General features: G+C 43.0%; 2 protein-coding genes across 6 annotated transcripts in view; both read right to left on the reverse strand.

The window, feature by feature from the left end:
* SDR42E1 (short chain dehydrogenase/reductase family 42E, member 1) overlaps window positions 1-25,870 on the reverse strand; it is a 252,431-nt gene that overhangs the window by 148,559 nt on the left and 78,002 nt on the right. For 2 of the 3 annotated variants that reach the window (XM_069638477.1, XM_069638495.1), the window contains exon 2: window positions 5,657-5,719. The exons of the other annotated variant lie outside the window; for it this stretch is intronic. The gene's annotated coding sequence lies outside the window, so the exon portion shown is untranslated. The remainder of the gene's footprint in view (window positions 1-5,656; window positions 5,720-25,870) is intronic. 3 annotated transcript variants of the gene reach the window in all.
* Window positions 7,941-25,870, reverse strand: part of MOCS3 (molybdenum cofactor synthesis 3) — a 95,946-nt gene continuing 78,016 nt past the window's right edge. For 2 of the 3 annotated variants that reach the window (XM_069638453.1, XM_069638460.1), the window contains exon 2: window positions 7,941-9,980. In XM_069638453.1, the coding sequence (XP_069494554.1) occupies window positions 8,518-9,915 (1,398 nt within the window). In that variant the 5' untranslated portion in view covers window positions 9,916-9,980 and the 3' untranslated portion in view covers window positions 7,941-8,517. Of the gene's footprint in view, window positions 9,981-16,532; window positions 16,625-25,870 lie in introns of those variants that run through there. The other variant, XM_069638464.1, reaches the window with a different exon arrangement.

A 25,870-nucleotide genomic window follows, 5' to 3' on the forward strand; every position in this document is an offset into this window, starting at 1 on the left:
GTCGAAAATGTTATAGCAAAAATGAAAACGATCTGTGCCAAATATGGAAGATTTTCCATTCTACCAGCTATTATATGCTATAACACGAACATTGTACCAGCATTAATTTATGGTCTACAAACCGTTCTTTCATTTGACTGGGACACCTTGGATATACTGAAGGAAAACTTTGGCGAAGTGTCATGCTTCTAACTAATAGTCTGCCGATTGCGACCATCTGGACTTTTATCCCTCATGTGTAGAGTTGTATGGAATTCCTGGTCATTACTCAGTTGTATTCCCTCCACCTGATTCGCCATTTTGTTACTTGCACGCCTTATATAGAGATAGTAGTTGTGAATATCTTACAGAGTGGGGCTACTAGTTTAATAAGGTCTTGAAAGAACTTACTAATAATCACAACAACCTCCTCTATACACTGTGCGGAACCCAAGGGCGTCCACACTTTCATCTCCATGATATTCCCTGCTCAGGTGGCCAGGGAAGGGCCATCGCTTTTGTATCCCGACCCTAGGAGTGTAGGAGTGTAGAAGATCACCTGGGTAGTGGAGACTTGGGGAATGCAAGAGGGTTGCCCCTGAGTGACACGTTGTATTCCCCATTTCCATTTCATTATGAACCTCCAGTACAAGCAGCCTTTATGGGAGGTTGCCATCCTTTTCCCACCTCTTCCTTTCGAGATGACCCTGGAAAAAGCCATCAATGTAGTGGCACGAGGAAGGGGTTAAATAGGAGGTTTGCTTATTCAGGGAGAGTGAACCCATCTCCAAACCCTAATATTGGTTCAGAAAAATTATACAAAAACAATTGAGATTTGTGCGTAGTCCCCCTGAGACTAAGAGTTGTACACGCTAACATGCAGTTACACTACTCTGGTACTGAGAGGAGGAAGAGGCCGGGGAACTGTTGCGAGGGTCAGGCATGTCCAGAGAACACCAGTAATTGTCCTCAGGCAATTCAACTCAAGGGCTTGCACCTGCAACCTTTTAATAGGTCACAGGTGCATACGATGTGGAGCCGCCAGCAAGGAAGGAGAAACCAGCAGGAGAGACAAGCCTGAGAGGGGAGAATTCCTGCACAGAAGGGGGCTGCTGCGGAGGGTCCTGTCTGGAGGCCAGGACGCCGGCTACTGCCAAGGAGAGACCATGACAGCGGGGCCCGAACGGGCCGTGAGAGGGTTATGGCTGCCAGAATCATCTCTACCTGGTTCCCATAGCCAGAGCTGTGGGGCGCAGAGAAGTCCCAAGAGCTGCAGGCAACTGGTAGCATCTGCGAATGAAGAGCGGAGCTAGCGGCAACCCACAGCGAGATTCTTAAGGAGCGAGTGCTGCTCGCAAGGTTCCAGAGAGGCGTGCACGGAGCCCAGAACGGAGAGAGAGAACGCCTGAAGGAGCCAGTGAGGACCGGTGAGTGAATCAGTAGGGAACACTCATACCGGGGCACTCCTGGGCTATCAGAGGGCATATGGTGATGCCAAATAAAAGGAAATGTGTGCAAGTAACAATGAACCCAAAGTGAATTAAAAAAATATATATATTAACAAAACGCTGAACTATGAGTAAAAGGAACTTGAATACAAAGAATGACCGAATTGAAGGAAAGCTTTGGAAAAGGAACGCTTTAATTAGCCTGTGGATGAAAGGAAAGCATGTGTGAAGTGCACGTAATGAACTTTGGAAAAACAAAGAATGAAATATTATGAATAAAGTGAAAAGAAAGTGATGAGCACCTATAAAGATTGTGAAAGCAAGGTGGTGGAAGAGTGTGAGCACCACAGAGTGAGTTGTATGGAAGAACACACTGTGGCAAAGCCATGGGACTGTTAAAGAAGAAACCCAAATGAATCAGAACCAAAGCCCAGGTGCAGTGAGAAAGACACCTGTGTGGGCAAGAGAACTTAGGGTTATCAAGTGCCTGACCTGTAATCGGTGGACTCTGTGGTCTGACGACAACTGCGCCTAGACCGAGGATACCCGGTCTGGAAAAAGCCAAGGAAAGTGAAGATAAAGAATCTCCACTTGTGATCTAGATTGCCGAAGTGAATGTGCAAGATAGCAATCTGTATACGCTATTGAAGAGCCTGAAGGTTTGTAAAAACAACCTGGAAATGGTTTTGAAAATGAAGAACTGTTGCGAGTTGGTAAGCTGGAAGAGCTGACGTCTTAGGGGAAGGGAAACCCAAGTCATTGTGAACTGTGTTGATGCCTTAGGGAAGGGATCCATAAGGCCTGTTTTTGGATTCTTGGAAACTTATCAATTTGGTGAAGAGAACCCAGAGTCCCTTTTTGGAACTGCTTTGAACTTTGAGAAGGGGAGAAGAAAAGTAAGCCTAGAGCTGGAAGGAGCTCAGAACGTTATTTAGAACACTATTTCTTTGGTTGCCAACATCCCTACACATTGTGTAGTTTTAGCTGTGAGAGCAAGTATGGGTTTTGGACACAGACAAAGTTGATCTTACTGACTCGGGCTATCCTTAGTATTCTTTATGTAGGGCAATTCCACCTGAGCATAGGGCAAGTCAGGCCTTTACGCCATCCTAGGTATTTTGTTTGGACCTTGAATCTGTTGTCTGTGTCTTGCTGGATGATGCCTTCATAACAACTAGTAATGACAAGCAGGATCTCGCTTTTTTAAGCGCATGCTCTAAATTCTCCCAATATAAAGCTCTATCTCCGATGCCAGAGACAAGCTCTTTGTTGTTAGGATCATGGTTTTCAACAATAATGTGTTCATTTGGCAGGTAAATAAGTGCGACAAATAGTAGCCCTTCAACCAGATAAACTCCTGAAGGACCGATACATTTGTGAATTAATTTATCCAGACATAATTGAAATCAGTGCCTTTAGCAGCTTTGCTGCACACTTCTGCACCAATTACAAAAGAACGCCCATAACTCACCACCTTCCATCTGCAGTAAACCGTATGTTTATCCCACGTAAGAATGTGACCCCTAAGAGGAGATTTACTGTAAACATTAATTTTGATCTATTAATACAGTGGGTGTCATTAACATCCATCTAGAGCAAAGAGTTATTAGTGTTTTGTAAACTTAAATGAACATCTTGCATATATATCAACTAGTGAGGAGAGCATTTTGAAATAAGCTGCAGCATTAACTTTCAAATTAAAAATCTCTAAGTGCATGCTCATGTGTCTGTTAAGATCCTTCTTTCTTCCGATTCAAGAGAGGCCAAGTCAAATGTTTACAGTAGGTGTTGTTGACAGTGTAATAGTCCTGGTAGGGAGCAACGTGCCTCCGACTTCCTGGACAGAAGACTGCATGAATAGGGTCTGCGGAAGCAGCTTATTTGATGGCTTGGTGGTGACATAGGCATGTCATCAGTAGCAAATGACAGGGTTATCCGTCTCATGTGGCAGACCCTCCTCATTCACAAACGAAGGCATAACGTGCTTCAGAATTCGTGGTATATAGTAACATTCATGTCAGAGCACAGTGTCTGCCTATCATCCTCTAGAAGTGTATATATGGCTATGGTTCATCATTTTGGCGAAGTCGACAAAAGGGTGCAGGTGGGCAGATGTAAGAAGCACCTCTGCCTCAAAAGGGAACATTGAGCTCTTGAAGTAAGGCGCTGAATGTGGAGTGAAACATTTGCAATTTAGGATTAGGTTTTCTTCCGGAACTAAGCAGTCATCTTCAGAAAAATCACCATGTGTATGTATCTCAGTTTACTCAACTGGTGTACAGATGCAGCATATTTCATAAACCACAGAACACGAGGTGTGTGATGTGAGGTGCGGGTCAAAAACAGATTGACTACACCCAAATAGGTGTACGTGCCATGATAGGTCAGCTGGACAGTGCCACTTGCAAACAATAGCCAAAGTTGGGGCATGTATACTCTGCTCGTGGGGGCCAACAGAGCAAGATGTCTGCCAGGTTTTGGATAGTGCTGGGCAGGGTGACTTTGTGGCAGCACCACACTCGTGCCAAACGTGCACCACCTCAATATGCAGTCACTGTGAGAGGTTGTTCCTTGGAACTTAGAGCAGTGAAAAGGAGCATGCCCATTTAGAATTAATAAAAAACAATGACCATTCACCCATCCACCTTATCAATTATAAAATTTTGTGTCTATGACGAAAAGAAGAATTATTTTCTTCAACATATTTTGTTATAAAGCATAAATACATTCCATGTACGTTTCCTCTGTTAATAGACTAATAAATATAGCAGCATATTTGGAAAACTATTGGACATAAATATTTTAAATAATTGATCATAATTGTGATGAGGTTAAGATCTCAAAGGATGACAGACTTATAGTTCGCTTTATGATTGCACATGGTCATAAAAAAAGGGGGATTCTGAACTTCACAATTTTGCTCTTTAGTAAAGTTGGTCCGTAATAAGATCATGTTCCCTTCATTTGGAAACAATTAAAACAGATACGGTTTTAAATGATATGATAGGTTATTTATAATGCGCTTAATGCCCAGAGGTTTTTAAGCGTGGACCTGGGGATCAAACCTGTGTTGCTCCGTGTCGTCTTGCTTCCAAGGCGACCACATTGCCCCCGAGCTATCCTCCCGAGACATTTATGAGACATTTATCTATCTAAAAGAGGTTACACGACACCTAAACAATCGGGAGGGTAGGTGTTCCCTTAACCCATTGGAACCTGGGCAGCCAATTGACTATATAACAAAGAAGCAGAGTTCTACGGGATCAATTAAGCCTAATTTCAATTCTATTTCTATGTTCAAAGAACTATAGGATCATTCAGCCTCAATGGAGATTGCACAAACCAATAATTCTCTCTTTGTTATAGAAAAGGAAAGCAAACTAAAAACGATTGATTATAATACCCAAAACATACAATGATAATGTGCATAATATATAAAAAGGTCAATTTCTTTTGGATTTTTGCCGAAAACAGTCAGATTGATAATTAGAGATTTACAGGCACCATCCCATTAAAACTGACAATTTGTTTCTTCGATTCAAATGGTTTCAAAAGAGGTACTTACTTTTGAAAAAGTTCTACTGAAAGAATTTGGCACAATATGCCAAGCCAACAGGAAACACAGGTGCAACAATTTCAATAAGGGCGAGCAGAATATTCATAAAAATAAAAACAGAAAGCGAATAAGGGTAGAGGAATAGTCATCCAAGATGCAGAACAATATGAGATGGTGTTAAAACCGTTGCAAAATTCAGGATTATGCACCCTAAATGGGGATCCCACGAAAGCTATACAGGGTCCAATTACAAAAACCACCAAGATTGGTTTGGAGGAAGGATTCCTTAGTTTGAAAGAATTTGAATGGCCTAATTTAAAACAAAACTCAGTTCCATCTTTTATATTCTCCCTGTAGGACTCCACTTCTTAGTTATAAAATCCACAGAAGGTTGGACATCAGGCAGCTAAATCTGTTTGTCAAGGGCACATGCGATTTTTTTGTTTGTTTTACAAAACATTAAGAAGCAAGGTGGGGCAAGAAGATTGTTTTAAGGACAAGTAGATTTGTCAAACATTTTGTCACTTGGACAAGCAGATTTAAAATGAAAGTCCACACCTTTGCTGATAAGTTAGGATATTTACAACTTCTTGCTGTCTAGGATGTTAAAGTGTGGTCAGCTTTTCTGATATTATTGCAAAGAAAGCCAACGAAAAAGGAGAAGGTCACTTACTTTTGTGTGGATAAAAACTTTTTCAATGGCGTTAGTTTAGTTGTGGCTTGAAAGATGTTTCATCTGTTTGAAAAAAAAAAGAATAAAGGTTCTTGTAGTACAAGAGACGACACTTCTTGTTATTCTGGAGAATTTCCCAGTGTTAATGATGCAAAAAATGTTGCAGGTAAGAGGGCCCACTGCCAGTATGCAATGCAATCTAAACGAGCTTAATAAGCTGCGTTTATTTTTAATATCCCCTTTCATGAAAGAGGTTTCTCATTGGCACCATAGTAATTTAGACAGTGGAAATGTTCACAATTATACATTTCATTCGCAAAAAAGAGCATGTGACACTACCAGGCCACAAAATTTACCGTGGTGATTAGGTGAGTGATAACACTCTTGGCGCTTAAGAAATGGTATGCTGTGTCTATGTCGAGAACTGGTACTCATGGCAGTGGAAGAGTGACTTAAGCCTTGCAAGCAGCTTGAAACCTTCAGCACGAATTGTGGTTCACGGGATGGATGTTGGATCTTTTGTTCCATTTAAATTGAGTGCGGACAAAGTGCTCAGAAAGACTTGCAGTCCGTTTTCATTGGAACAGCGTGCCTCTGCTTCGGGGTGGGGGGGCATGCAGCTTACAAGGGCAAGCTTACAATTGGGTGAACTGCTTGCTCTTTTCTACCATAATGGAGTTGACAGAGGTTTGGGCGCACTTTGTTGGAGTACCAACGCAATGACCAGACTTGCACTCATCAAAGCACTGGTGCAATGAAAGGATGTGTGCGAGTGCTAAGGCCTGCACAATGATCACAATTCTGCTGGTGTTCGTTCCAGTGCCAACACCAGTGGAATGGCATTTCTGCCGGGGTGAGAACAACCATATTTGGTCTTTGTGCTGGACTCTATTAGCAAGGAGTGTACAATACCTTAAAAGCAACGTTTTGACACTTGCACAGAAAGCCAGCAACTGTGCATGTGTTGGGGTTGGCTCCAAGGTGAGATTGTACAGCTGTTCACACCAGTGCTGGGGTTTGTGCTTGCGCTTCTACTGCTGGACATCATTATCTATATCAGTGTGCAAATCATCCACAAAGATCCGTTCAAATATGGTCACTGCTCCAAGTAGAAGACCAGTCGTACGACAGATGATACACATGTGCCAAAAAGAAGTTCCAACAAGAAAGTGCTATCCGCAGCCCCACCCAGAGACCTTCCTGCTATTAGTTTGCAGGTGGGCTGGGCTATTTCAACCTGGCACAATGGCAGAGCCTTTACTACCCTGTTCACTATAGGTTCTAGCTATGCTACCTGTCCAGTGCCTAGACAGGTATATGGGGTACTACCCCCTTATTTCTAGCACTAGAGGGCATCACATATTGGGCAACGGCAGTCAGGACCCTTGCAATGATGAGATCAATGTGCAAGTTAACCAGCTATGATGTGCTTATGTGGCCACAAAGTATAGCAATGATGTGTCAAGCAGGTGTACTGGAAATCCACCAGGACGTATCTACAAGTCACAATGGAAACTGGCAAATGGAGATAATGGCATACAAAATATAAACTATTAACAAAGTGTTTAGTAGTAACACAGAGTGAAGTAGCAATGATGTGCCAACTAGGCATAATGCAAACGGTCAATGATGTACTACCCTGTCCTGAAATACACACATACATAAGTAAAGAAACAAATAACAATATATTTGTTGTCAACTCCTGCCATTGCCACTCTTATGATAGGGTGACATACTTTTATTATGACTAATGCAAATCAGCACATCAGCACCTGGCTAGGTCACTGATTTTTGGCACAGATAATGCTGCTACCTTCCTGTCTGGGATGTGTATCTGTGATGCTAGTAAGCTATGCAGGCCCAACTAGAAAAATGTAATTGAACCTGCACTATGAACCTGCATGCAAGAACTCAACCGGAGTAAAATGTCCTGTAAACAAATTATGATCACCTATTAATGGGCCCGAGCACATCGTAATGGAAAGAAGCATCAGAGATGTTCGGTGGGTATAAAGTCAGACTAAGGAAGGCTCAACTAGCAACCATTTATCCTATAGGACCCTTCTTCAACACAGAATCTGGCAGCGCTTTGAATAAACTCCATAATCTCGTTCCCTTCTCAAGCATAGCACCAATAAACCATTTGTGGGGTGAAAACACAAGAAAATGCAACAAAAAGAGAAGAAAGTTATTAAATGAAATGTAGACAAAAGTAAAATAAAAGAAGATGCAATAAGGCAGACCAGTGCATAGGGTAGGCAAAGAATAAAACAAATTGAACCCATTTCGATTTTTGAAAACCTAATATTTAATACAAGCTAGTGTTTGTATTTTAAAGAAATTGGACATTTAGAGTGAAAGGTATGTAGTCAATCTGAATCTTATTAAAAGTTCTGGCTTAAAGCAAATGTTTTCACAATCGGTTTACAAATTAAGTGGACACCATCACACATTACCTGATCTACTATTGTACTCCTGGGCAAATATTGTAGATCTAAAGATGGGCAAGTAAGTTATTCATTTGAAAACCAAAACTATAACCCAAGAGAAACTACTTGTATGCAGAATTAATTATGGTCTTACAGATACACAAGCTGCCTTCAAATTCTCAAAACATACTTGTGAAAAGGGTGATGCATTGATCATTTATACATTCTCAGGCAAAATTAGGTCCAATCATTAAAGTGAATGCAAACTACAGGTAATTAAAGAAATCATCCTAAATCGTGTCCAACTCAAAACGCCCGAAATACAAGAGGGAATTAAAATAAATGTAACAAAGCAAACATCTATGTAGGATCGTAATATTCTTATCACACCTACATCATGCGGTATAAAGCACTGATTACTGTCTTTTAACATCAATATTGAGGAAATGTGGGATCTATTTTTTTTGCCCAACCCATTAACCCACCAGTAATATCTTTCGCTGACAATAAATCCAATTCATTGCCAGAAAGCTTCTCTAGAAGTTTAACTGCTTTTTGGGAGTCATTTCCCAGTTTGCATACAACATATATATGACAGATAGGATCTGCTGTTAAGTCGCTGATGGATTTAGTTTGCCTCATTGCTCCACATAGAAGATCGAGACACTGATCATTTTTTTCCTCTAGCTTACTCAAGGGAATATTGAGAGACTGAGGCAAGTGGCAGATGTCCACCTCTACTTGTGGCCTAACGTCAATCAGTACGTGAGGCACTTGGTCTTCCAGTATATTTTTGTATTCCTGTGGGGATATTCTTTCCTTTGGGGACAGCAAATGCAAAGACCTGCACTTATCAGATGCTGATGAGCCGCAAAACGCCTCGTAATCTTGTAAACCTTTCACTGATGGATTATCTCCGCAGACAGCACAGTCCCCTTTTTTGGGACGCAACTTGATATTACGAAATCTGCCATTTTCTGCGTCAAACATCATCAAACACTGGCTGAAGGATGAGCCCAATCCTGAAATTATCTTTAGTACTTCCAAAGCTTGCATAAGTCCCATGATTCCTGGTACAACCCCGAGGACGCCACCGTCTGCACAATTTGTTACAGTTTCAGCTGGAGGTGGTTTTGGAAAAAGACATCGGTAGCAAGGACCCCCATCATAATTATACACAGTGAGCTGCCCCTCCATTCTAAGAGCACTGGCAGAGACAAGTGGCTTGCCGGTTAGAACACATGCGTCATTAATCAGATACCTGGTGGGAACATTATCGGAGCAGTCAGCAATTACATCATATTGTTTAATGAGCTCTAATGCAGTCTTGGAATTTAAAGTCTCATGGTAAGGAACGCATTCCACTGAGGAATTCAACTGTTTTAGGGTTGTTGCAGCAGAAAGGGATTTGGGCATGCCTTGTCTGTTTTCTGCATGTAAGATCTGTCTGTGAAGGTTGCTTAATTCAACCACATCGTGATCCAGAAGTCCTATGCGGCCAACACCGGAAGCAGCCAAGTACTGGGCCAGGGGGCACCCAAGACCCCCGCAGCCAACCACCAGAACAGAAGAGTTTGCCAGGCTTAATTGGCCTTTGACGCCAAGCTCTGGGAGAACCAACTGTCTGCTGTATCGCTGGATGTCCTCATTCGTGAGGCTGGACTTTGTTTTCAATGAGGGCAATTTGTAAAGCGGGCTCTGGACACATGTCTTTGATGGATTTTGCATAGACCCTTCTTGCAATTTCTCAAGTCTTTCTTTAAGCGCTTTCACTTCTTTCTCTTTCTCCAACAACACTTCTTTGAGCACTGCTATGTCCGTTGAGTTCATTGCAGTTGCTTAGGTTTGCTTCTCCCCAGGTATCATGTAGGCAAATCAATGTCCTTGCATGCTTCCTGCAGTACAAGGGAGATAAGATACAGTTTTATGCACATGTCATACACTGAACGTGTGCTTCCTCTGTCAATTTTGGAGTGTAATCATAATAGCAGTTAAACTTATTTTCTTTGTATATCATGTAAACACTAGCAGGGACACAGTGAAGGATGTCAAGGCAAATATTAAATGCAATCAATATTATATAAATCACCAAGCCTAGCAAAAACAAAATAAAAAAAATAAAATGCAGCCCAGGCATGTGGCACATGGCAAATGTGGCGTAACTGGCTGGAGTGGAGGTGGGCAGAAATGCGCATTAGAAGATCAAAAAAAGCATTATGTAAAAGGTGCATGTGTCCTAAACATTCTCCATCAAGATTCATAGACCTGTATAATTAACCCTGATGAAATGTGCACGTTTAGAATCTCCTGTAACCCCTCTTAAAATGTACCATTATCTTATAACAATATTAACTGCAAATGTGTGCACTCAAGCAAAGTCATGCAATGAAAAATAATAGATCTGCTAGGTGAAATAAGGTATAATTGTTGAAATTTGAGGACATTTTTTTCCCAACCCAGTTACCATTACATTTTCAGTGTATTTCATGCAAACCAATAACATTGAATTCAGATGATCTTGAGTCCCCGATTCCTGAGCTACCCAAGACCCTGTCACCAACATGTGCCAAGATGTCCATAATCCGTAGCTCTCAAGTCCCCTCTCTGACAGTCTCAGAGTGGGAGAGGGGAGGGAAGAGGTAGAAGTAGGAATTTGATCTTGGTTAAGCACTTGAAATGATTTTTTAACAGTCATTTGACGTATCAGGGTTCGAAATTAAGTGTTGATGAGCAGGAGCTAAACCCAGGCTCTGTGTGTCGGGCACCATCAACCAGTAAGCAGGAGCTACTGCTGGGGAACCACAAGCAAGTACACAGCACACTACACATCCAACTTCCGCATGAGATGCAAACGTTAACCTTTTGGCCATTATATGCGATTCATTATTATGTATAAATGTGTCCTAGATGTGTCCTAATTCTTCATTAGGAATCTTCTAAAACACTGAAAGTTAAATGTTACATATGGAAGTTTGTAAGGCACCAGTTGGCCCGGGCAGCCAAAAGTAGCTCCTGGTAGCTGTTTCACTCTAAGCAGGCTCTCGTAGGATAGAAGGAGCCAAAAAGCTCCCAGCAATTTTGAACCCTGCTTATACACCATCAAAATGCGTTGTGGCAATCAGCACAGGCTAACATAAGGTTGTAGAATAATGAGAACGCAGTGCCTTTGCTCCTTGCACTGGTGTCCTTTGCAAACATCTCTCACAGAGCACTCACTGGCTGTAAACTATTCCTGAACAGCAAACGTCATCCCAACTCAAAAACTCGCTTCAGAGGATCTCCCAGCAGCCTCCCACTTTTAAAGGGTCTGCAGCACAGGTAGAGTAGTTAGTGTTCAGGCTGCTTTACCATATTAACTATAAAATATCATATGCTCTCTTCTAAAAAAAAAGATTTAAAACGTGGTTGGGTAACAGACTGAATAGACTTGCTGCCAGATACTCATTTAATAAGGGGTTCGTGGATGCATATACAGTTTTTTTAGAATACCTTTGTCATTGCTAAAGCCGTCTGTTCTTATCCAACAAAGGGGAGAGAGACTTGTTCATGGAGTCCAGGACTCTCACGTTTACAACCTAAACACTGCAGTGAGGGGCAGGAACATTCCTGCTCTCGGTGCCCTCAGAGCTACTCCATTGGTACTTGACAAGACATTGTGGGCCATTACATGTGTGGTGGTATCCTGCCAGTGAGTTGCTGTTACTGGCACTCGATCTGCCAGAATTACCAGCAGATTCTGCGTGCCAGTAAAGGTAGATTAATTCCATTGCATGGAGTCCCAGAGGATTCCACGGGGGATTGCCGGTATTTCCAGCACTGGTATTACCGCTGCCAGTAATACCGGCAGTTTTTTGCAATGGGATTCCTGACTTACCTCCAGCTGGGAGCTGCAGGTAAATCAGACCACCTCACCGACAAACATGTAGTTTGCCAGTTTGGAAATGTGCTGGTAAAAAGAATTACCGGAAAGTTAATTCCAGACCAGCAAACATGTAATGACCCCCATTGACTGCCAAATACAGAGGGCACAGGTTTCTTCCACATCATTGATTGCAAAGTAGGGCCAGTGGTAAGCCTGCACTATTAGGTCTCCAAAATAAAACGTGTAGTGACTGCCGGTCCTATTCAGAGACTATTGGTAAGTGCAATAAAGGTTTACATAATTATCATTAAGACCCCCTCTGCGATACAGTCAGATTCTGAAATCCAAAGTGACAAATTTATCAAAAGGCAGGAGGTTGACCAATTAGGAGCCTCGCCCAAATAATGAAAATCAATTAAGAACGTATTGCTCGGATGCGCCTTGTGAAGTGGTATATAGAAGGTGATTTCAGCTTCTGTATCTAAAGAAAATGTACGGATTTAAACTGATATGAGGGATTAAAAAAAAATAATCTGCTTTCTCTGTCAGAAGTGTAGCCGTTGGAAGTATTTTCCAAAGACTTTAATACATTTGATTGCAGATGTTTTAACGAAGCATTATGTCCATCATTTGAAACACTGCAGCTGTCAACCAGCTCTTAGGAAAAAAAAATACACACAAATCCTCCAAAACTGGACTACCGTTGGTGCAGTGCGTCTGTAGCCACCTTAACCTCCTCAAGGTGGAATTAATATAAATAACCTGCACATTAAATTAATAAGATTGCTCACAGGGGTAGAAAGATGGTGAGGAGATCACGAGAGCATTCAGGATGCTGTGGATAAGCAAAAATGTGAGCAGGCAGGGGACTGCGATCGAAAGGAAAACTGGATGAAAAGGAGCTAAAAGATGCTCCAGGTCTTAGGCATTAACCCAGTAAGCAGAAGTGACCTCTGGAGAAGAAGGAGGTGCTACTATTACATGGCCTCAGGAGATGCAAACCAGATCTATCTGACTATTAGCCTTTTAATGACTTCTAAATGCTCATTGATACACATTTCCAAACGCCTAGTGAACGGGACATCGGTATGTTGGTATACCCCTGGCAGGCCTGGGGTGTCAAAGGTAGTTCACGGTAGCTGTTTGAATCAAGCTAACTAGACTTTTCTAGGCTAGAAGCAAGTACTACATACCTCTCAGTAATCCTGTTCACAGTATTATCTATAAAACCATCAGACAGGATTAGCCAGCAACATCTCCTGCAGTATTACACATTAGACAGCTTGGACATGCATTGCTCATGTATCCAATACATCCCCATGTCCCATTGACGAGAGATATAGCCACACGCCCCCTGAAAAGCAGATCTATATCCTCCATCTATAACAACATATGTACATTATTTTACTTATGGTATTGTATAAAGCGCACACCTAGCTCGAAAGCAGCAGAGCGCTGTGCAGCATGTGGGTAACCTCTGTTTCCATCTCCAAGTCCATCAACCCAACCATTGCCATAGACACAATGCTTAATTACACCAATCCCCACAAACATACATAGTGCCCATCCTCCATCAACAACTCCATACACAGATCTCCTCACTATCCGCTGAGCTACATCCAGACACGTTCCCACACTCTAACCACTGCCACAGAGGAATTCCTGACTCACTTTAACACAGCCCTCACACAGCCATCGAATCGTTCTCGAGACAAAGTGGCAACCCCATAATAAACACACACAAGCATCTCCAATCCATCCATCCATATATCCAGAAAATGTCCACTGTCCATCCATTTCAACCCACTAACTATAGACGCAGAAGAGGAGAGCAGAGGCGAAGAAACAAGGGGAGAAATGGAAGACAACTTTGGAAACAGAATCAGAGTTATAATACTGTGTTCCCCACTGGACCAAAATGTACTATTTTTGGCAAATCACTACTTCCCCTGCCCTCCGGTTTTTAGTTCTGCTAAACATGGGCAGGCTTTGAAATTGCTGGGAGCTATAGCCTAGGAGAGCCTGGTTGGCTTGACACCAACGGTTACCATGAGCTACATTTGTCTCTCCAGGCCAAATGGTACTATGCAAACATACCTATGTGACATTCCCCAGCCTTGGCTCACCCCTGATCTCTCTTCTCTTCCACTGCCATCTGCGTGGGAAGAAGTCTTGCCCTCCTTTTGATCCTTCTACACGTTCGCCTCTACACTCCTCTTATGCTTTACTTGCTGCAAAAAGATTATGTATTTCTCGGAGCTACTATTTCTCTTGCTCATCATCCTCGCCGCCTTTTCTCCTAAACCTCTTGCTCCGTCTGCTCCGTCTCCAATTTCTACTCTCTTACTCAGACTTTTCTATTTAACTTCTAAAGTTGCCAATCTTTGTCGTTCTTTCCCTCTCTTTCTGTGGTCTCAACTTTACACTCATTCTTCGTTTTCTCTTCTTTCTGACTCAGATACATCTGTTCTTCATACTCATGCTCACCCTACTGCTACGCCTTCTGATCCCCTTGCCTCCAGCCTCATTCGTCAAGTCTATCCTTGTCTTCTGCCTGATCTTACCTCGCTTATTAATTCCTCATTCCCCCCAACTCTTTTCCTTCTATTTTCAAGCATGCACTTATTCATCCAATTCTAAAAAAAGCTGTCTTCCATTCCTGCTAACATTCGACCAATTTCCCTTCTTCCATGAGCATGCAGCGTGTGCTCAACCATCTACCTATTCAAACCTTTACTCTCTTCTACCCCCTCTCCAATCTGGTTTCCGACATTCCCATTCCAGAGACTGCCCTTCTGCATGTCTCTAATGCTCTCCTTTCTGCCCGACATTCTAAATCCCCCTTCTATTCTTATTGATCTCTCGGCTCAGTTTGATTCCGTTGATCAATCTCTTCTTGTTTCCTCTCTTTCTGCTATTGGTCTTTCTGGTCCTGTTCCTCTCTCAGCGGTCATACTCTGTAACCTGGGCTGGACCCACTTCCTCACTGCATCCTCTACTCCATGGTGTTCCGCAAGGGTCTGTCCTTGGTCCCCTTCTTTTCTCCCTCTATACTGCCCCGCTTCCTGCTCAGATTACCTCCTCTATTCTTTCTTTTCATCTCTACGCAGATGATACTTGCATTTTCTTTTTTTCTCTTCCTTTGATGCCACTTTGCACTCCACTGCCTCCAATTTTCTTTCTGCTCTCCAAAACTGGATGTCCCCTCACTTTCTCCACCTTAATCCCTCAAAGACTTAAGTTCTTTTATTTCCGGCTTCCACTATCCCTAGCACTCCTTCCTCCCCCACCCCGCGACCCCATCTTTTCTGCCGTTTTACTTCTCTGCTCTTAACTTGGGAGTTAATCTTTGACCCTTTTGTTTCTTTTTCTCGCCATATTTCTTCTGCCGCTCTATCTCGTTGCTACGCTGTATTCAATATCCACCGTGCTCGACCTTACCTCTCATTTCACGCTACTAAGCTTCTTTTTTTGTTTGATTTTTTTCTCACATTGATTACTGTTAATCTCTTCTCTTTGGTTTACCTTCTCATCTTCGTATTCAATCTACCTAAAATGCTTCTGTTCGTCTCTTTTCCTGTCTCTTCGTGTTCTTATTACACCATCTCTGCTTTCAATATCGCTACTCCCTTTCATAGCTCGTATCCTGTATCACTTTCTCTCTATTGTTTTTAAATGTATTCATAGACTTGCTTCTCCTCATCTTTCCTTGTTGGTGTTATTCTACTCTCCCCGTTCCCTAACCAGTTCCTTCTTACAGTTCCTAAGCATCCATGTGCATTTTCTCATTTCCGATCTTTTATTCTTCTTGCGCTTAAACATTTGAACTCTCTCCCTCTGCTCTTCAACTACTCTTTGTATTTTCTAGACTAATCTTAAAGGGTATCAGGTATTAATATCGCCACATATATGCGAAGGGACAGAAGATGGACTTTAAGAGGTTCCATGCAATAAATGTTGCCACAAAAAACGACAATTTTTCGGCGATATTTTTGTATGGCGATATTTTTGTGGCGACATTATTACATGGAACCTCTTAAAGTCCATCTTCTGTCCCTTCGCTCAACTGATTTTTGTTCTTTCCCCTTCTGTTTCAAGTGAATTGTTTTACTCATTTAAATTGTACCATTGTTCATATGTTTCTGTGCTAAGCGCTTTTGGCAAAGAGCGCTATATAAATTTAATAAATTGATATACATTAATTCTGTCTGCTTGGGAATGTGTATAAATGAGCATTAAGACACATCTAGAAGACATTTAAAACATACATTGGTTGTATATAATTGACAAAGTTATAGTTTGCATCTTGGGACTGTAGATAACAGCTCCTGGTTCATCAGAGGTAGCTAGTGCTTTCCAAGTGATGCTGACACACAGGAGCTGCTTTCAGCTCCTTCTACTCAAATCTTTATTTTGATCCCTGTATGGGCAGGATTATAGATACGTTTTACACTGGCACAACACTTGCTATAAAATCACAATTATAAAAATTCAGAAGATGTAGATGGGTGGCAAAAATGCAGCGTGGAACCTGTAAATATGTATTTCAATTCTAGCATTCTCACTTTAAAAACAATTAAGTTACCTTAGGTAAACTGAACACCATCATATGATATGACCGTTTATTTAGCGCCTATACACAATGCGTTTCAGAGCACTTCACGGCAAGGGCTGGAACAATGGAAAATACAATTACATTCTTACAGGCCATGAATAACAAGAATGTGAAATTAACTATCGTACTCAGCCTGACGACATTTCAAATAGTGCAAGAAATGGGAGACAGACAGTTGACTACCATACTAGGCCTGACAACATTTCTGGTAGAGCCGGAGATTAACAAGAGGTGAGGGAGGGGGGAGGAGCAAGGAGGGAGAGGAACAAATCAAGCGACTAGCGTACTCGGCCTGACATTACAGATAGTGATGGAAGGGGCGGGAGGACAAGTAAAGGGATGGGGTCTGGGGGGAGACAATCATTTGTTGCTGTCATACTAGGTCCAGGGAGCATAATGTGCTACATTCAAAAGATTAGATGGGCTAGGGCAGATGAAACCTAGATGCAAAGTTGCTGACCTTTGAAACAGATTTGAGGTTCCAATCAGGCTTACCCATTCAACCAAACCTGTCTGACCATGCGGTTGTTCAATGCTTACCCCCAAGAAGCCCAATATTAAACTAAAATAGGGGTTGTTCAAAGTATGCACTAGTGGCTAAATCACATTGTTTGGAAGCAAAGTATAATCATAGGCATCCTTTCGATGTTGCAAGTGAGACCCCTCCATCTGACCAAACTTGCAACCCTCCTCATTGAACCAATTAAATTGCTGATCTGTTCAAAAGGTTAGTGTTCCTTTAACCTTCGCAAGTTTGAAAAGCTGGACATTGGTGCATGCCGCAGTCTCAAGTTTCCAATAAATATTGCATAGCTGGTTAACCCTAATGATTTAGGTTAAATAATGCAGTCGGTTCTAATGCCGATTTCCCTTCTTCCAAAGGTGTGTAATCTTGGATAAATACATTTTCCCATCTGGTACTGCTTTCTTATGTGACAAAGTTGTAAATACTTGGAAATAAACTAGACACCAATACAGAGTGCCATGTAAAAAAAGAAAAGACCAGGAAGAGAGGAGGGGGATGTAGCGAAGTGGTAAGTGTCTTACTTTAAAAATCAGGCGATTTTGCTCCAAATCCAGATTGCCCAACTCTTTTATAATTGGGCAAATCACATTACATTGCAGTGATTTAGTTCACCTATGTTCCTGTTGTCTTTGTTTTCCCATGTAAAAATCAAATGGATGTACCATGCTAATGAGCAACTATAGGATCCCCATGTTTTCAATTTGCTAAGCAGAGATAGCCTCCTTTTCTCATTGATTATGGTCCGGAGGAAGGCTGGAGACATATCGCAAAACACCTCTCCTTCAAGACACACATAGCTAAGAAAACTCAGACATGCTCTCCCCCCTGCAGAAAGTCAAGCCCTTCCTCCCTCCAGATAGCTTTGTATCCACCGTTCAAGCACTGGTCCTATCCCACCAGGATGGGGGCAATTCCCTCCACGAAAACCTTCCGGCATGCCTCATCAAAGGTCTGCACAGATATGACCACATCACATCGACCCTAATCAACCTTCTCTGGCTCCCACTGTACATACGAATCACCTGCAAGTCTTGCTGCATCATCTATACACAGTTGCTCTCAAGTCACCCAACTACCTCGCAGAGAAACTCAGCATCTCCAGTGGACAGCGCACCAGCAGAAGCCACGACACGTTGTTAGGGGAGTTTTCCTAAAGTCCTACTGATATTAAAACTTTAGTAAGCTATCCCAGTGGTTTGTAGACGTCCAACTCTTAGTATCAATCTGCACTAACTCAGGTCCTTGGTGGAGTGGCAGCGCAGTCAGGCATATCTTAAGATGAAGATGTGAGCTGTAGGTAAGTACATTGAACCTGGTTAGATATGCAGAAAGAAACAGATTTATACATAAAATTATATATTATATTCACACCAGAATGACTTTAAATACCTTATACGTTTACAATATAACACTTTGGAATATACTTCAACGGACACCTTTACTTTTGTCTTTGTTTGCAGTTACATTTGTTGCAACGTAAGAAAGGAAAAAGACAATGCTATCGTATTATCAGTAATTACGCGTACATGCGGTTCTTAGCAGTTTTATGGTAAGAGATTTACTCTGCAAACACATACGAAAGTAACTTAAAGAAAGGAAAATGGTTAGTTAGCGTAACACTGGTCTGGTTCAAGGTTCTAGAGAGTGTTTCTTCGCACAGCAAGTCTTTTAAGTCTAAAAACGCAACCCTAGCTAAAGGCAGTTTGGAGAGCCCTATACGTCTTGACAAGCAGCAGAATAAGAAGAGTTCCTGTGGATTTCTTCCAGTCTCTAGTGTTATAGAGGCAGCCATTTAACAACTAACAAAGGAGACCCTGTTAAGGACTTGATGAAGGGACACAAGCAGCGGCTTGAGTCAGAGGTAAGAGGGGGTTGCCCTGGACACCTCTATGTGCACTTAAACGGTCTGGAGCATCTTTCTGGAATCAGGTAAGCAATACCTATTTCCCCCCACAGTACATTAGGTAACAAGAAAATGTTTGTGCTTGATGCTCCACGATGTTGCAGCTCTGGACCCGACCTCCGCATTCTTTGGTCTCATGGCTGAAGGCAGGACAATGGACGGGATCTCTCAGCAGCAGTCTAAGGGAGGCACAACTTTCAACAACTTCTTGGTTCACTCTCCAGTTTTGGCGCCTTTTATGCAGCACCACCAGATTGCTCAGTCAATCTTCTTTGCTTCCGGCAGTCCCACGCTCTGATGAGGGGGGTCTGGGCGAGTTGGATCAGATCTCTGGACTGTCCTTAGGGGTTCAGCAAAGATTTGGACGAATTCGGCCTTTCCTTGAAATGGGCAGCATGTCCCCTGGTATTGGGGTTCTCCAGCTCTGGAAACTCCTAGGACCCTAGGAGATGGCCCAATACAAAGTTTGTCTGGGAACTGGTTGTTTTCACCAGCCAAAGGGAAGGAGTTGTCCTCTTCGGAGCTTCTCTGTCGCACAGGGTCAGAGGACAGCAGTGCTCGCTTCACAGTGTTGCAAGGGTCTTCAGGCGTCTCTGGTCGTCTTCTTCGGTTACTTCAACTGCCAGCGTTAAACTTGCTTTTCACTCGAGAAGCCTAATTTTGTTTATACATTTCCAGCACACACTCCTCTGCAATCTCCCTCAGCATTTTACAAAAAGTGGCGTTTGGCTGTCCAATCAGAACAGCCATACTCCCTGTGGTAGCTGGACCTATTCAGGCACTCTGGCAGACGAAGGGCAGGGGGGTGGAAAACCCCTCCCCCACTTTTTGCTTGCCCAAACACTCTGAAGCCTAAGCGGAGACACACAAGGGTTCCCGCCAAAGGCAAATCACACACACAGACCTCCCCCTCCCAGAATGGTAGAAGAAGGGCTAACAAAGAACAACCACGCGAGTAATGGTGAAAAAAAGAATGGAAGCCCCAGGTTGGTACTTGGGTGCCCCTATTGTGCACTACCAAGGCTATGGACATAGCCTGCGGTACAGCAATTACACAATAGTTGGTAGAACACTTCTACTGCCACCAGCCAGAACTAGGAGATTGTCTATACGACTAAAAAGTCTCAGGAGCAGAAAGCAGGGGGACACTAAGCATCCCTTTGGCACTCAACCTAAGGTGGTGTGTGCCAATCTCTCAAACTTTAGTTTTGGGAGAGATACTAAGAACTGCAGTTACTTGAGGATATAGAAAAAAGCTTAAAGGAGGACCATAAGGGTACCCAGCAGCACTGCCCAGAAGGAGCTGTGTGCTGCAATAGAAAAATACAGATGCCTTTAAGAGCTAAGGAGCAGACAGACTTCATAGTACAGGTAGAATACAAAGAACAGAGTTCCAAAAGACAGAGCCCACAAGAATGAATGAGTGGAAAAAGGCTCCACTCATTCAGGATCCAAGGGAAAAGGTCCAGAAGTCCAGCAAAAAGTGCTGGGGGTGTCACTAGGACAGGGGATGCAGCAAAAATAAAAATTCTCCCTAACACACGTGCAGACTTGAAATCCGCTGCTGCAAAAAGGAAAGGACCAGAAAACAAGCCTTCTCTGCCTACGCCCAAAGACTATTGAACCTCCTCCCATCAGCATCACACTTGCCCCCACAATTCAGAAAAGAACTCAAGACCCACCTCTTAGCGGTTCTGTTACCTCTGTAAAGCGCTCCGTTGCTTCTCGAAGCATGGTCCACGCTCAACAGATACAGGAATAATAAAAGGAGGAACGTGCACAAGAAAAAGTAGGGTAACGGGTGGTAAAACATGAGGGATAGAGACGAGACCGGACGTGATTAAGAGGGATTAAATGAAGCATAGAGGAACAACAGGGCAGAGAGGAAAGCAAGTATGGAGAGAAAGGAAAGCAGAGGGAGCTGTTGATGTGTCAAAGTAAACAATGTCTACAGAAAGTTAACAGCTACCATCACCGAAGGCGGGGGAAATGAGAGGATAGTGGTTCCAAGCCCTCCCTTCCCCCATTGTTTTTGAAATATTGCTTCAAAAATGCGCATTTCGCAGCACATTATTTTGAGAACAGTTCAATGAATGCCAGGTGACCAAGAGTACACAAGAATTTTACAGCATGTAATCATGTTGCACTCATGAGTAAGTTATGCTCCCACAAGAAACACTGGCTGCATGTTAAAGGGATGGTCTAGTAAAAAATTTAATTTAAAAAATAGATAGGCAACATAAAAAAGAAAATACTAGCATTCTCCGTTTTAAAACTTCCTATGTAAAATTTTGAGCTATTCAAGATCAAAATTCGCAAAAGCAAGCACATGGGCGCATCTATTTTGTGAAATGGAGACCCTCCTGTGCTGGCTTTTGCTTTTGCAGCACTAATGAAGGAAAAGCCAGCCAGCTGTAGTAAACAAGACTTTCCCTTCATTAGTGCTGTAGGCGGAGGACGGGGACCGGAGATCAGAGCAGGAAAGCTGCAGCTGAATCTCGGTAAGTGCTATTTTTTTTTTTTAAATAAGCACTAGCTGCGTTTTTTTTCTAAGTTTTCCGGGCTGGAGGAGCCCGGAAAACTTAGAAATAAAACCGCAGCTTTAAAAACGTTGTATTTATGTTTGCGGTCGCTTTTGAAGCGACCGCAAACATAAATACAACATAAATGTTTCTGCCTGCTGTGGCTATCACTTTGGGTCTCCGGTGCTCCCAGTGGAGCTCCCAGTGGAGCACCGGAGACCCAAAGTGAAAGCCACAGCAGGCAGAAACACACGCGGTTATGTTTACATGCCGCGTAGTGTTTCTACCTGCGGCTGAGCCCCAAATGGGAAAGCAGATTCAGGCAGAAACAACGCGGTTGTTTTCCGCAATGCCGCGTTGTTTCTGCCTGAATCTGCTTTACCATTTGGGGCTCTCGGGCTCCCCTTGGTGAAGCAGATTCAGGCAGAAACAACGCGGTTGTGTTGGAAAACGCTGCGGTTTTTCTTTCCGAGTTTCTCAGGCTCCTCCGAGGAGCCTGAGAAACTCGGAAAGAAAAACCGCAGCGTTTTCCAACACAATAATGTTGTATTTATGTTTGCGGTTGCTTCAAAAGCGACCGCAAACATAAATACACGTTTTTAAAGCTGCAGTTTTATTTCTAAGTTTTCCGGGCTTCTCCAGCCCGGAAAACTTAGAAAAAAAACCGCAGCTAGTGCTTATTTTTAAAAAAAAAATAAATAGCACTTACTGAGATTCAGCTGCAGCTTTCCTGCTCTGGTCTCCGGTCCCCGTCCTCCGCCTACAGCACTAATGAAGGGAAAGCCACCCAGCGGTAGCCTTTGTTTACTACAGCTGGCTGGCTTTTCCTTCATTAGTGCCGCAAAAGCAAAGGCCAGCACAGGAGGGCCTCCATTTCACAAAATGGATGCGCCCATGTGCTTGCTTTTGCGAATTTTGAGCTTGAATAGCTCAAAATTTTACATAGGAAGTTTTAAAACGGAGAATGCTAGTATTTTTTTTTTTATGTTGCCTATCTATTTTTTAAATAATAATTTTTACTAGACCATCCCTTTAATGCCCTGAAACAATGGCTTGCGCATTGTGCCCCTGCCACACTGGAAACAATAGCAATGGTAAATCGTACACCAGTAGAATGCACAACAGTTTTACATATTGTGAATAGGGATTAACGTACAACGCTATTCATATGCTAGATTGTTAATAAGTAAAAATGAGCTATTCATATGCTAGATTGTTAATAAGTAAAAATGAGAAATGCCGGATCATAAAATGCAATCAGAGTTAGCTGCAAGTGGGCTGTTCCCATAAACCAGGCTACCTCCGAAGTAACATGCAGACGTGAGCCAACAAATAAGATAAATACTGCAACCTAAACCACTTCTTTCAGGAAGACTAGAACAGCAAAGGTTCTTTTGTTTCGTTTGTGCCTTTTGTTTTCGTATAGGAGTTACTCCTGCTAGTCATCCCCGTTTTAGCAAATCCCAGTGCAAGATAGTCAGAGGGAGGCACACCGGGGCAATGTGATAGGTCTAGGGTCTCACAATCCTGGGCAACGAACACAGTCATCCAGATTTTAATTTCCACACCACCTCCAAGTTTGGCACGATAATAAATGGCCAGAGAAGGCAAACGCAAAATCATTCAACCCACCGTTTAACTCCCAACTCGGCCAGGTACGGGGAATAAAGTAGAGAAAGATGGTATCGTTTACTAATGTACTTCTGGCACGGGATTTAAAATGGACCGTTTTCAGTTTAGGCCCGTTGTATTGAATAGACCCATCTCCAGAGTGTCACAGGCATCCATTTGCTCTTAAACCAAGCAGCTTAAAATATATTAGATAGATGTATTGAGCTCTTGTTAATAACAGTGAATGTATGAAGTACATGGCTTCTGCGCCAAGACGGTACCCAGTCATTGCATCGAATCCGAAGCATTGAATACCAAAGCATCGAGAAAAAAACCACCAATGCATTTTTTTCAAAGGTAAAGGTTTTATTTTGAGTATAATGAGTTCATAGGGGTAAAAAAAAAAAAATGGGTTGGAGGGGACCCCCCATAAAATAAATTTTTTTAAAATGCATTCGATGCTTTTTTATCGTTGCTTTTTTGTAGATGCTAAGGCATTCGATGCAATCACTATAAACCGCCAAGACATTAGAGAACCTGCTTCGAAACCCCGCCATTTGGTTACATTTTCTTACCAATTAAAAAACCTTTGGATGTGAAAAAAGGGCCTACAGCTACACCTTGAAAAAAAAAATACTTCGGGTGCCTTTTACTGATTGTTTGAATCATACAATGGCATCAAAACAGTTTTCAAATCTTGAGGAACTACAGTGTCATTTGCTTTTGGGAATTATTAATTTCATATGGTAAAATGTACTTTTGAGCTTTGTGCTTTGTCCAGAATTTGTTTCTTCTCGAGGGCAAAAATCTAACAATTGGCAGAGGGCCTTTGCCGCAGGATATGCACGTCACTGTGACTGACTGGAGTAGAAGCTTTATGCAAATAGAGTCTGACTCATGCCCTTCTCATGCCCTTCTAGCACAGAACAATAGCCCCACTATGGCCCTGGGATCCCCTGAAGAAAGGCTCTTCAGCAGGAAATACAGTTTCCTGGATAATCTACCCATCTGTCCGGTCCATTAAAATTTCAGAGTGCACGGCTGTCCCTCCACAATATTCTTAGTCCCAAAGAGTTCCAGGGGGCTATAGGCTCACTCTCAAACTGAAAGTGAATCATCATCATGTTCAAGATGGAGCAACGGACCATTCTCCTCATGGAAACAGGAGACTGGCTTGCATTGTTGGACCTCATGGATGCCAACCTGCACATCCTTATCAGGCATGCTGACCACATGTTTGTTTTAATGGATGACATTTACATTTCACAGTCCCTTTCCCCAACCTCTTACCATTCTTCTTTTATATTATAATTGTGCTTTTATAACGCGCTTAATACCGGATACCAGTCTGAGCGTGAGCCCGGGGTTCAAACCTGTGTTTTTGAGCTATCCTCCCGGCCCCAATCCTCTTGAGATTTTCCACAAAGATACTGGCACCCTTTGTGCAGAGCATGCAAGAGGGACAAGTAATCATCTACCCTTATTTGGATGGTCTCTTGTACCGGGGGTCACCAGAGCCAGGCTAGAGTATGGCTTGTTCAGGGTTCACAACTGCTTACATGTTCACATGTTTCTCCAAATGCTACTGAATACAGATGGTTTAGGAAACAGGGTCCGATGGTAGCTACTGTTTTTGGAACCTCCTAGGCACACCTTCACTTATGTTCCCTCCTGGTTCACCATCACCAATAGACGCGCAGTTCCATGGAGTTAGAGAAATCTGTCTCAATTTCACCTTAAATCACGACCGTTCTACAATGGTAGTTGGTCCCATCGCCATTCTTGGCTAACACAGCTACACAGAGTTGGTTGCTTAACGGCAATCCTGTAGGTCCTCCAAAGGGAGGGAATTCAAAGCCATACAGTGTTCCCCGTTCTTCTATGCCCTGTCCAGGGGGCAGGAGGGGCAGGGACGTTGGAGTTCAGACTGTCACCGTGGCAGACTTCCACAGCAGGATGTTCTGGTCAGCCCCTTGGAGACTAACTTAGTTGCCCTGCCTGCTAACAATCTACCCCTCTTCTCTGCGGGGTCCCTAGACCCCAATGCTTGGGGGAGCAATGCTCTATGCACCCTGTGGCTAGAGTCTTGTATGCCTTCCATCCCATTCACTTTTTCCCCATGGTCTTAAACTGAATAAGGGACTGTAAGATGCAAACACTCCTGATAAGTTCAAAGTGGACCAAGAGAGGTTGTACCCACTCTCCCTACAGTTGGTGCTGCTACCGCCATTTCTTTACCGATCTCCACCCCAAGGTTCTGCTCCCAGGGAACTCTGAGACAATTAACAACTAGCTCTGAGCGGCATGGATATCGAATGGGTGGTCCTCCGGGAATGGTGCCTTTTTTGGGGCAAGTCTCCCCAACTATACAGTGCCCCAGAAGACCTTCCCTATGTGGGCATACTACCATCGCTGGCATAGGTTTGTGGCCTTGTGTTGTAAGACAGCCTCTTAACCCCTGAACTGTAATGCTTCGTCTATAGCACAATGTCTCCAAGAGGGCTTTGAACTGGATCTAGCCCACTGTTCGGTCAAGGCTCAGTAAACAGCTACTCAGGATTTCAGGGATCTCTGGATGGAGTCCAACTCAAATCATAATGCCATGCTGTTGCGCAGCTTCTCCATCTATTGCCCCACGATTACGTCCCTAACCCCTGCCTGGGACCTGGCCATTGCGCTCAGAACTGCAGATGCCATCTAAGCCTCTCCTACTAGCAGGTTTGAAGCAGTCCACCCTACAATCTGC

This window comes from Ambystoma mexicanum, chromosome 1q (genome assembly GCF_040938575.1).
Source record: "Ambystoma mexicanum isolate Mex_15411 chromosome 1q, UKY_AmexF1_1, whole genome shotgun sequence".
NCBI lineage: Eukaryota > Metazoa > Chordata > Amphibia > Caudata > Ambystomatidae > Ambystoma > Ambystoma mexicanum.